The sequence below is a fragment of the Eublepharis macularius genome, chromosome 9 (genome assembly GCF_028583425.1).
Source record: "Eublepharis macularius isolate TG4126 chromosome 9, MPM_Emac_v1.0, whole genome shotgun sequence".
Lineage (NCBI taxonomy): Eukaryota > Metazoa > Chordata > Lepidosauria > Squamata > Eublepharidae > Eublepharis > Eublepharis macularius.
This window is the reverse complement of record NC_072798.1, coordinates 13,263,529-13,276,484: the sequence shown is the minus strand read 5'-3', so window position 1 is coordinate 13,276,484 and position 12,956 is coordinate 13,263,529. Positions and strand designations below refer to the sequence as shown.

General features: G+C 42.9%; 1 protein-coding gene across 1 annotated transcript in view; it reads left to right on the top strand.

Moving 5' to 3' along the window:
* The window catches only part of ST8SIA1 (ST8 alpha-N-acetyl-neuraminide alpha-2,8-sialyltransferase 1), a 157,866-nt gene that overhangs the window by 39,061 nt on the left and 105,849 nt on the right, over nt 1–12,956 (top strand). The window contains exon 2 of the mRNA XM_054989028.1: nt 2,767–2,911. Within this exon, the coding sequence (XP_054845003.1) occupies nt 2,767–2,911 (145 nt within the window). The remainder of the gene's footprint in view (nt 1–2,766; nt 2,912–12,956) is intronic.

The following is a 12,956-nucleotide window of genomic DNA, read 5'->3' as shown; positions in this document are numbered from 1 at the left end:
TGGCGGGCATAAAATAAATATTGGTGGCTTGTTGCATCTATTTTTAGGAGCAGGTCTTTGAGAGAATAGAGTGTGGGTGATTACAGGATGCAATTGTGAGGGCTTTCAGACATCACCTTTTAGTGCAACCATAACTATTCTATGGATATGAATTTTAACTCCCCGGGAGCTGTTCAACTGTTTTAGGGGCAAACACAATATGCCCTGGGAGAGCAGCCATGCCCTGAGATTCTGCAGGTGTGTAATTTGGGTCATAACATTGCATGGGTGGTTCTAAATTCTTCTAAAGTATTTTCCTACTAGAAAATTGACCCCCTTCCCTTTAGCTTGCCTCCTAGGGGGAAAACATGCAGGGACCTATATGGTATCCTCTACGACTTCCCTTGCAAAGCAAATAATGTTGGGGAAAGGTTGCGATCAGGGAAATAATTTAAGAAGAAACCATGAACCTTTCTCTCCAGCTCTATGTCTCTGGTCAGAATAAGTCTTCCTGGCTGCTTTAGCCTTAAAAAAAATCCCAAAACTCCAGGAGATCATAATTGTTATGAAGTTAAAGAGTTCACAGGGCTTTGCAAAGGACCACCGGCACCTACCCTCAAATTTGGTAGCTGCCACCAGTTCCCCTACTAAGTCCTAGCCAGAAGCTGGGGAAGAAAGCTTCAAAACTTCCTGGACTGTACTGGTGGTTAAATATAATTGTAGGCCTAACCAGGCCTGTTTTGTCACAATGATCACAGATCTACTAATCATATCCAGGGTTGCCAATTCTGGGTTGGGAAATTCTTGGAGATTTGGGGAGGAAGAGTGGTTACCGTTTCCTTGGTTGAGGTGAGGAATACTCCACCCCAATCAGGGGCTTCCCACTGCAACTGCTGATGAGGGGGCATGGCAAGATTGGGGAGATGTCATCAGCATCCCAATGCGCTGATGTTACTCCCCATGCTCCTGGAAGTGACATCAGTGCGTCTCCGGGGGATGCATTTGGTGGAAATTCTGTAGTGTAACCAGGACTTTTTTCTGGGAAAGAGGTGGTGGAACTCAGTGGGTTGCCAGCACAGGGAGCAACTCTTGGTAGGAGGTGGTGCCTTGGTACCACATGTGCGCGCACAAAGTGCACGCATGCTCCCAGGGCCAATGATGTCACTTTGGGTCAGCTGGAACAAGGGGGGAGTTTTTAAAAGTTTAAATCGCCCTCGTTGAAAATGGTCACATGGCTGGTGGCCCCGCCCCCAATCTCCAGACCGAGGGGAGTTTGGATCGCTCTCCGTGCCGCCAGTGGCGCAGAGGGCAATCTAAACTCCCCTCTGTCTGGAGATCAGGGGGTGGGGCCACCAGCCATGTGACCATTTTCAAGAGGTGCCGGAACTCCGTTCCACCATGTTCCTGCTGAAAAAAAGCCCTGAGTGTACCTATAGAGCCTATGGTTAGGCTGTGGGGGCTGTCATGAAAGGGAAAGAGGAAATAGTGAAGGAGGGGAAAATGAGACCCCCCCCCCCACACACAAGTCCTTGTAGGTCCTCCATTTGTTATCATATAATCCAGACAACATCACAGGGCTCCAGACTATTTGGGACACTGATGTGGGATGAGGCAATAGTGGTAGCATGACTTCTGTCACATCATGTACCAGTATTGCTACCGCTAGGGTTCCAAGGTGAGCAACAGGTAAGCTTCCTTGACACTTCACCCTGGACTCCGCCTGGGTGGCAGCAAAGAGGGTACATCTCTCCTCTTTTGCTGCCTGAGGTCCATCCAAGGGCAGATCCCGAGGAAGATGTTTCCCTGGAACCTGAATTTGGACCGAGGAATGAGGTCAACTCAATAGACTTAAGATGACCGATGCTAACTTACTTCAAAGGGTTGTTCTGAAAATAAAGCCCTAGTTCAGAAGGGCTGCGTAAAAATGCAGAAAGTAAACAATTGCCGTATTGATTTCAAAATCAGTTGGCAATTACAAGATGTCATGGTAAAATTAGGCTGATGTGGTGTAGAATTTGAAGTAGAGCTAGGGAAGAAACACCTCTTCAGACCCCTGCTTGTCAAGGGGTCTGAAAAAGGAAGCTCTGACTCTTGAAAGCTCACGCTCTGGAACTCTTGTTGGTCCCTAAGGTGCCACGGGACTCCAATCTGCTATTCTGCTGGTCAAGAAAGCTCACTGGATGGCTTCCAGGAAGGGAAAACCATGTATGCACGTGTGACTTTCTTGAAGGAAGGCCAGGATAAATGTACTTAGCTAAATAGATATCATGAAATAAAAGCGTGTCCTCAAGTCATAGTTGACTGATGGCAACCTCTGTTGGGTTTTCATGGCAAGAGACTAACTGAGCTGGTTTGCCATTGCCTGCTTCTGCAACCCTGGTTTTCGTTGGAGGTCTCCCATCCAAGCCCGATCCTGCTTAGTTTCAGAGGTCTGATGAGATCAGGCTCACCTGGGCTATCCAGGCCTCAGCTAAAATACATAACATACACATAGCTTTACATTCTACAAGGCAGATGTGATGATGGTAGTGGAGAAGGTTGAGGTAGATGGAGGTCACATAAATGGCACGGGAAAAACAATAAAAATCTTCTTCCCCATGCTGTGCCCTCTCCCTGAACCTATTTCTGTTTACAGTTCTAGAAGTGTGCAGGTATTCTTCTAATGTTCCATTCAGTTTGTCCCCAAGAGTATACGACAAAGGTTGATGCATATTTGTTACGTAAAACTCACGAATGCTTCTTATTGATGTGTCCAACTCAATTTTCTTTCTTCGTCTTCTGTATTAGGAAACTACTTGAAGATTGTTGTGACCCCGCTCAGTTCTTTGCTATGACAAAACAGAATTCTCCTGTGGGAAAGAATCTCTGGTTTGACGGGGAATTTCTATACTCCTTCACCATCGACAACGAAACATTCTCCCTTTTCCCCAAGGTGAGTCACAATCTTGCGTTGCGATGTGTAAATCTTCCTTTTGGGAGGCCTGTTTGGTGGATCCCCTTGTCCACTTAGTCGATGGATAATCTAAATGAGGCTGAGCTAAGGAAATTTGAACGGATTGAACAGTTATTGTTATATTGTCTTCCAAAACCATGTTTATTTATTATTATTATTTATTTATTTAATCACATTTCTAGACCGCCCTCCCCTTCAGATGGGCTCAGGGCGGTTTAACAACAGCTTAAAACAGTAAAAACATTATAAAAACATTAAAACATCATATCAAAACAATTAAAATTGGCGGGTATAAAATATTAAAATACAGCATTGTTCTGCATGGCTGGTGGAAGGTCTTCAGTGGTATAGCTGGTGAGAGGACAGCCTAGCCCCCACCAAATGCCTGGTGGAACATCTCCATCTTGCAGGCCCGGCAGAAAGATAACAAATCCTGCCGGGCCCTAGTTTCCTGAGACAGAGAGCGGAACTACAAGTGACAAAAGGCACAGATTGGACACTTGTCAGCTTCCCTCAAGTTTTGATGGGAAATGTAGGCATCCTGGTCTTGCAGCTTGGCTCTTCGACTGCTGTCCAATGGACTTTTCAACTGTCACTTGTCCAACATTCCGCCAAGCTGCCTACATTTCCCATCAAAACTTGAGGGAAGCTGACAAGTGTCCAATCTGTGCCTTTTGTCACTTGTAGTTCCGCTCAGAGAGTTCCACCAGGTCAGAGCCAGCACTGAGAAGGCCCTGGCTCTGGTAGAGGCCAGGCGGACCTCCCTGGGGCCAGGGACCATCAGCAAGTTCTTAGTGGCTGATCATGTTGGCACATGATACAGACGATACCCAGTTTCTAATGAACATTTGTGAGTGTTCTTGATATCTTAGTGTTCTTCAGACTGTATTTAAAAAAACGCAATGCTGAATGCAGAATGGCATGTAGTTGATTTTGTATTTATTTAGAAAATTTGTAATTCGTCTCTCCAGAGCTCTGAGGTAGCTCATACAATGATCTAATGAAGCTGCCTCATACCGAATTAAAGCCAAGACCTAGTAATTATGAAAGACAGATAACAAATATCAGGATTTGAGTCTAGTGGCACCTTAAAAGATCAACAAGATTTCCAGGGTATAAGATTTTGAGAATCAGATAATCAGATATCTGTCATCTTTAAGACACCGCTGGACTCGAATTTTGCTGTTCCACTTAAGAGCAACACGGGAAAACATCTGGACTATGTAAGGCCAGATAACACAACACCATGGAATAACAAAGGTAAATTACACAAGAGTAAAATTACACAAAAGTACCAGTGAAGGCAAGGTACACTATCCACATGATGTATACACCTGTGCCAATAGCCAAGTGTTGCAGAAAAATGGCTTTTCTAGAGTTGTGAGAAATAGTACAATCACATACAAGCTATTAGCGTCTACTACCGTCTTCTGGATGGTTCAAATAGTCTTTCACCCCTATGCCCAGGTTGGATGACAGATTTGCGTGTCAGGAGGCCCGCTCTGGACTTCCACCTGTGCTCTGCTCAGGTATAGTTCGCTATCTAGAAGTTGGTTCTCTCTGAAGTTTCCCTGAAGATAGCTGGTTCTCATTGCCACACATTTCACAGTTCGTACAGGCTGAAGTGTGGATAGATCACTGTTCTGTATCTTACAATTTGTTGACAATTGTACAGGATTGATGGCATTTTTGTGCGACTGGGGGGAGAGGTAAAAATACTGCATGCTAGATGGAAAATGGCTCTTGATACCAGAGAGATATAACCTTTTGTTAACCAGAAGGATATAAAGTCTTGAGATCTGTAATATTTTCCTGTCTTGTGTCATCTACCTCCTGTTTATGGTTGCTGTGCAAATTATTCCATAGATCAGGGTCTGATGGGCAGCATCTCATGTGAAAAGCATTCTTAAATCTGAATCCTTCCTTATTTATTCATCCCCTGCAAGTAAAGTGAACCAAAGTTGATCTAACCATACTCCATTACTCCAGTGCTTGGCAATTACTGGCTTTTGGTTTTGGTTTTCTACCACCAGATACAAGAGTTAGGCTTGTATTCTTATGAAACATACGTTTTTCTTTCGGCATGACTGCAATGCTTTTAAAGAGAAGGTTTTGCGCACTCAAAATGGATAGCATTTTCTTATACTTTATTACAGCAGCAAGAGTACTTTATGCACAAAAGTGGAAAACTACAACATTGTCTACAGTGGAGGAACGGTTGACAAAAGTTTTGGTGTTTGCGTTAATGGCAAAACCTACTGCATTAGTTAGAGAAAGGACATTAGTTAACTTCTTGAATGAATGGAAACCGTTAATGGACTTTTTGCATGAAATGGATAACAAGGATTTGATGACAAGAATTTGATGATTTATGGATTAAGAATTTGATGATTTATGGATTAAGAAACAGGAACAATAGAAAAAAGAGGGGTTTTGTGACTAACTTAGAATAAGGGGGACTCTAGAAATGACATATACTTGTTGCGGAGAAATTCGGAACTCAACTTGTAGTGTAATTTAGGGTTTTTTTCTTTTCTTTTTTCTTTTCCTCTTAATTTTATAGATATATGTATTATTAGTGTGTTATGTTTAGAATTGTGTTTTTTTTCTTGTTCTCTGTGTTTGTTGTTTATTGTGTTGTGGTGTTTAGTTTATAGTTTAAATAAAGAAAATTTTAATTTTTTAAAAAAACGAATAGCATGAAAAGGTCAAGGACTTTGTTTTAAGTTTTTCCTGGTTCAAACTCTACCTGGGGATGGCTACTAGACAATCCTGGAAGAAATGTACTCCCAACAAACTCCCTGATCAATGCAGGAAACGCAAAGCTTAGAGCACCCTGAAAATCAGCCAACTCTTGGACTAGACGAATGCCATTTATAAACCTTCTAACACCCTGCTTCTCATTTAAAAAGCACTTTTAGAAATTGGCTTCATTGCCATGGCTTATTTATTTACTCGTAAAGTTTTATGCTGCCTTTCTGTCGAAGTATCATAAAAGGTTTCCAGGCAATTAAAATCCACAGTTAACATTTTATATTGGAAAAAGAGAGCCATCAGTACATACATACCGATCAAATTCCGCCCCAACATTTCACATTAGAAGAACAATCGGGATGGAAATACGGCACATTCCATTCGAGCAGTACAATATATACAGAAAGACTGGCTGTGTCTTGTGATGCTTTAGAGGCAAATGAATTTATTGTGGCATAAGCTGTCTTGAATCACAGCCCACTTGGTGAGGTGGAGGCTAGCTTTGCTATCCAATGACAACAGTGGGAATTTAAAGTTTAAAGGGACATTTAAAGAGCCACGGCTGCATCGGCTCTGGCACACTTGCTCTCATTCTTCCTCCTCCTTCATTGTCCCTGTCGCCTCTGCCCCCTTTAAACTTTTCAAGGATCACTGTTTTCAGTAGAAGGTAGCCTTGGTATCCTGACTTGGCCAGGTCTACCACCCAGCTGCCTTTTAAAATTTAAATGATTTTTAAATGGTTATGGCAGCTTTGGCACTGTGGCCCAGCTGGGCGCACTCACCCTCTCCTCTCTCTCCCCTTGCTTCTCCTGCTTCCTCCCTGGACCTAAAACTGTCCTGAAATTTGGGAAGATAGATTTCCACTCTCCTGCCCATATTTTAGGGCTATTTGGAGTTGTTTCGGACATCAACATCATCATCATCATCATCATCATAACAACAACAACAACATTCGATTTATATACTGCCCTTCAGGACAATTTACTGCCCACTCAGAGCAGTTTACAAAGTGTATTGTTAACATCCTTATGACCATCACCTTGTGAGGAGAGTGGGTTTGAGAGAGCTCTGAGAGAGCTGTGACTGACCCAAGGTCACCCAGCTGGTTTCAAGCAGAAGAGTGGGGAACCAAACCTGACTCTCCAGATTAGAGTCCTGCCGCTCTTAATCACTACACCCAACTGCACTAGGAGCATACCAATGCAGTTTCCCTGTTTTCCCTCTAGCACAATATTTAAAAACTGAAAATTAAATCAGTTTCCATTCCAGTAAAATTTTTTTTAAAAAAAAGGGATATGGAAAGGGAAAGAAACTAAAAACTGCTTTAAACAAAATGTAATAGAACATTTCTGGTGGTGTTCTGGCTTGGGAATATCCAAAGGCACACTTCAGCTTCCTGTTTCATCCAATAACCAGTTAGTTTCCCTGGAGGGGTAATAAAAAGTGTAAGAAGTGAAGGCCTTTTCCTGATGTTTCCTACCTGCACTGTTGCTCAGAGATTTCCTGCCTCTGGAAGCGAAGTTTCCTTTTAGTTATCATGGCTGGTAACCAGTGATGGCCTCTCCTCCATTAATCAGTCTAAAACACTTTCAAAGCTATCCTTATTTGTAACCATCACTACCTCCTCTGGCAGTGAATTCCACAGTGTGAGAAAAGAAGTATTTCTTTTTATATGTTCAGAACATGTTTCCCAGCAACTTCATTGTCACCTTGAATTCTAGCATATGGGAACAGGGGAAAGAAACCCTAAACAAACAACTTCTCATTCACAGTAATGCACTTCCTAACACGGCCACTGGGGGTAGGCCCTGCAATAAACGTAAGACACTAACTCTGTCCCATGCGCTGGGACATGCATACCTATGGGACCGCCTCTCCCATTATGTCCCCCGCAGGGTTGTGCGCTCTGTGGACAAGCAGCTTGTGGCGGTCCCTGGCCCGAGGGGCATTTGGCTGGCTTCAACTAGGGACAGGGCCTTTTCTGCCCTGGCCCCAGCCTGGTGGAACGCTCTCCCAATAGAGTTCCGGGCCCTGTGGGACCTTTTACAAGATGGAGATGTTCTGCTGGGCCTTTGACTAGGGGCCAGCTTTTGTCCCTTCTTCTGACCGCCACAACCTCCTTTTGCAGACACCCTGGAGTGACATCATGGTGATGCCCGTCATTTATGGTAATCTTGCAGTAGCCTGATCTGTCCGATGGCGCCTGAATTGTATGCGTCTTGGATTAATTTGTTAATAATGTTTTTTTGTATTTTAACAGTATATTTTGTTGGAAGCTGCCCTGAGCCTGCTTTTGGGAAGGGAGGTATGTAATAAATAAATAAATAAATAAATAAATAAATAAATAAATAAATAAATAAATAAATAAATAAATAAATAAATAATATTTATATAATAAATATAATAAATAAATAAAATATGAACTGCAACAGCACAATCACTGGATCTGACCACACCAGCTATATTCATTCAGTTTTCATCTTCCAATAATATACTTGCCCCCTTATCCTACACACATCAATAGTTATCTAAAGACCACAACTGACCTTTTACATCCCATTTATTTTCCATATATTCTTTAAGTTTTTCCCAATCCCTTAAAAATTCATTCGAACTTTGTTCCCTCAGTTTTCTGGTCAGCTTGTCCATTTCCACCCTATATAACAGTTTTTGTATCCATTCTTCAACTTTTGGTATCTCCTCTTGCTTCCAATATTGCGCGTATAGTAGTCTAGCTGCTACAATCATATACCATAATAATGTTCTATCCACTACATTTACATTTTCCATATTAAGTCCTAACAAGAACATTTCAGGATTTTTTGGCAAGTTACTCTTCATAATATCAAGGGTCAGCAATGCAATGTCCTTCCACTCTCTACATTGGACAAAGAATTCAGTCCTTTATTTCAGAAGAACAAAAATATATGGAAAGTAACAAAGCAAAAGGATACACAGCTGTAGACCTTTCACCTTAAGCCGGATTCTAAGGTACTTATAAGCAATTTGAGCATACATCATTTACTTTTAGCAGCCCAAAGATCAGTTGAAAAACAACTTGTGCATATCAGAGATAACTTTCTCAGCTCACCATCTCTTATCATCATGATGTCACAGTTCTTAGTTCCTGTTTATCTCACCAAACTGTCAGTTTGATTATCACAAACTTAAGCTTCAGTTTCTTAAAATCCCTGCGTTCTATATTCGTAAGACACCCTTATCAGAACAGAAGATGGTTTGCAAGCTTTTTCATATTAAGTTGTGACCAAACCTTAACAGGAATGATGTTAGCAAGGCACATTTTAACAGGGCAAAGAATATGACACAAAGAAAGGGAAATAGTAAATAAAATGCATTGTTATAAAGCTGGCCACATCACCAGTGGGAGAACATTTTAATCTTCCAGGACATTCCATTGCTGACCCAAAAGTGGCAGTGCTGTAAGAGAGAAACTTCAATGGGAGATACAAGGTGAGATTGCTGAAATGGAGTTCATTCACAAATTCGGAACAACGGAACCCCCAGTTCTGAATAGGGAAATAGGATTCTTATCTCCCAACAAAAATAGAAAAGAGCCCAGTAGCACCTTTAAGACTAACCAACTTTACTGTAGCATAAACTTTCGAGAATCACAGTTCTCTTCTTCAGATGCATGCATTTGAAGAAGAGAGCTGTGATTCTCGAAAGCTTATGCTACAGTAAAGTTGGTTAGTCTTAAAGGTGCTACTGGACTCTTCTCTATTTTTGCTACTACAGACTAACACGGCTAACTCCTCTAGATCTATATCTCCCAACAGATGCTCATTTCTGCTCTAATCAGGCTGCCTTGTACCTTTGCACCCTGACACCCTTCTTTACAACATCCCTCGTACCTTCTTACTTGGATATATAGGCGCAGGGATCTCCATTCCTACTTGTATCCAACAAAGGGAGCGTTGGCTCCTGAAATCTTAATACCCTGGAAATGTTGTTGGTCTTTAAGGTGCCACTGGACTCGAATCTTGCTGTTCTACTGCAGACCAGCATGGCTACCCACCTGAAACTACCTTCACGGAGTGCTAGAAAAGAGAACAAACATCCTCAATGGTTTTGATTGGTATAAACATGTGTGTGAGGGGTAAACGGTAAAGGTAGTCCCCTGTGCAAGCACCGAGTCATTACTGGGGGATGTCGCATCACGAAGTTTTCTTGACAGACTTTTTACAGGGTGGTTTGCCATTGCCTTCCCCAGTTATCTATGCTTTACCCCCTGGGAAACTGGGTAGTCATTTTACTGACCTCGGAAGGATGAAAGGCTGGGTCAACTTTGAGCCGGATATTTGAAACCGGCTTCCGCCAGGATCGAACTCAGGTCGTGAGCAGAGCTTGGGCTGCAGTACTGCAGCTTACCACTCTGTGCCACGGGGCTAGTATGTGAGGGGTATGTGTGTGTGAAAAGCTTAACACAATGATATTCATCGGCTCAGGAGGAGTCATCCATGGTCTGACTGCTGTTCCCCAATGTGGCACCTGCCCCATGTTTCAGGAAAATGCACACGGCTCATGCCCTATGGCACTTGTAGTTAGCAGGTAGTTCTCACCTGAAAACAGCCACTGCAAGAGGAATGGGTAACCACTGAACCTCTCTGAGGTGTAGATCTCATGCCAGGGATGGAAATAAACATGGTTTTTTTGGTTGATGGTAATTGCAAATGTGGCATTTTGCTTTGTGTTGAATTCTAAAAATATGTTCTTAAATATCTTACCAAGTGATATTAAAAATAAATACATCGCAAACTATTTAAATATGTGACAGCAGCAGTAGTATATGCATGCAACTCCTGTCCAGATATGACAGAATGGACAAATAATTATTTAATTTAATTTAATTTAATTTAATTTAATTTATTAGGTTTGTATTCTGCCCTCCCCACGCTAGCAGGCTCAGGGTGGATCACAATTTGCATGCAAAGTTAAAATTACATCAGATACCATTTAAAACCATACATTAAAAAATCACACAGCAGCACGGTAAAATATACTACATAGGCCCAGGGCATAACCCTTTAATCAGCACCAGAGCATTTGGAAGTATTCAACAGATGGAGATGTCACCAGTAGGGATGGCACAATCCATACTCAACCAGATGAGGGGCTCCGCCTAGCATCAACCGTACGCCTGGTGGAACAGCTCCGTCTTACAGGCCCAGCAGAAAGATAATTTAATTTTAATTTAATTTAATTTATTATATTTATATTCCGCCCTCCCCGCTTTCGCAGGCTCAGGGCGGATAACAAATTCAAACATGTTTAAAAACATTTAAAAACATTAAATAATACATTTGAAAACATTTAAAAACATTAAATATAACAATTCATGCTGCATAGTGGTTCATACATGCCTCTGTGTTTGCATAGGGGTGATGGTTTAACCCCCCCTTCACGGGGGGGGGGGGGTGGGCACTGCCCGGTGTTAGCCATATGCCTGGCGGAATAGCTCTGTCTTACAGGCCCGGCGAAATGCAAGCAAATCTTGCCGGGCCCTTGTCTCGCAAGACAGAGCATTCCACCAGGTCGGGGCCAGGACTGAAAAGGCCCTGGCCCTGGTCGACGCCAGGCAGGCCTCCCTAGGGCCAGGGACACTTAAAAGATGTTTTCCGCCAGAGCGGAGAGTCCTCCGGGGCTCATATGGTGAGAGACGGTCCCTCAGATACGTCGGTCCCAGTCCGCGTAGGGCTTTGTAGGTTAACACCAAAACCTTGAACCTGATTCGGTACTCCACTGGCAGCCAATGCAGCTGGCGTAGCACCGGTGTAATATGCTTCCACACCGGTGCTCCAGCAATGACCCGCGCTGCTGCATTCTGTACCAGCTGTAACCGCCGGATCAGGCCCATGGGAAGCCCAGCGTAGAGCGCGTTACAGTAATCCAACCTAGAGGTGACCATTGCTTGGACCACTGTAGTCATGTCACGGGGAGACAAATAAGGGGCAAGCTGCCTGGCCTGCCGAAGATAATAAAAGGAAGACCTGGCAACTGCAGTGATCTGGTCCTCCATCTTCAAGGAGGAATCCAGAATCACCCCCAGGCTCCTAACCCTCAGGGCCAGTGTAAGTGCTGCCCCATCAAGTGTAGGAAGCCGAGGTCCCAAAGCCATCTCCCCCCGACCCACATACAGGACCTCCGTCTTCGTGGGATTCAATTTCAGCCGACTTTGTCTCAACCAACCAGCCACAGCCTCAAAAGCACGCTCCAGGGCATCAGGGGCCGATCCAGGCTGGCCCTGGTCTCATTAGATAGAACATTCCACCAGGCTGGGGCCAGAACCGAAAAAGCCCTGGCCCTGGTTGATGCCAGGCGGGCCTCCCTAGGGCCAGGGACCTTCAACAGATGTTTACCATTGGAGCGAAAAGTCCTCTGGGGTTCATATGGGGAGAGGCGGTCCTGCAGATACGTTGGTCCCAGTCCGCACAGGGCTTTATAGGTTAATACCAAAACCTTGAACCTGATTCGGTACTCCACTGGTAACCAGTGCAGCTGGCGCAATACGTACGCACACCTTAGCATTCCAGTGATGACCCGCACCGCTGCATTCTACACCAGCTGTAATCGCCGGATCAGGTTCAAGGGAAGCCCAGTGAAGAGCGTATTACAGTAGTCTAACCTAAATAAACTATATGAATTTGTGTTAACGGCAAAGTTAACATCTTATATGCATAATAGGCCAATCCTAGAATTTCAGGGGAAATTGAAAGCATTTTTTAAATTATGTAGCTGAAAATTAAGAAAAACTGAGAACAATTATCAGTAAAATGGACTGGTAATTAGTAATTTAAAATGTTGAATATAAAAAGTTGAATATATGTTTTAATATAAGTAAGTAAGGGGATGGTGGGGAGAAATACTTTGTGGTTTATATATTCTGTACTGTATGGCTGTCTCCGATTTGTAGAACTATGGTTTATGGTCCCTTTTTTTCTTTCTGTATCCCCTGTTAGTATTATTTCATTTTTCAAAATAAAATATATTGTTTAAAAAAGTAATTGCAAATGTGGTTGTCCACAAGCTATAGAGTGAATACCGCTGGCTTAAAACCTCATGTATTTGCAGTTTTCCTTTAAAAAGGCTGGAATCCATTCATGGATCCCCAAGCTTAGTCCTTACTAATGAGACTTTATAATTCTTCTTTTATAAAGTGTTTGAAGTTGTTAAAATATTATTTTTAAAACATTATGTAAGCGTATGGTAGTGTCTGGCTCTCAATTCTAAACTCCCTTTTGGAAAGTTATTC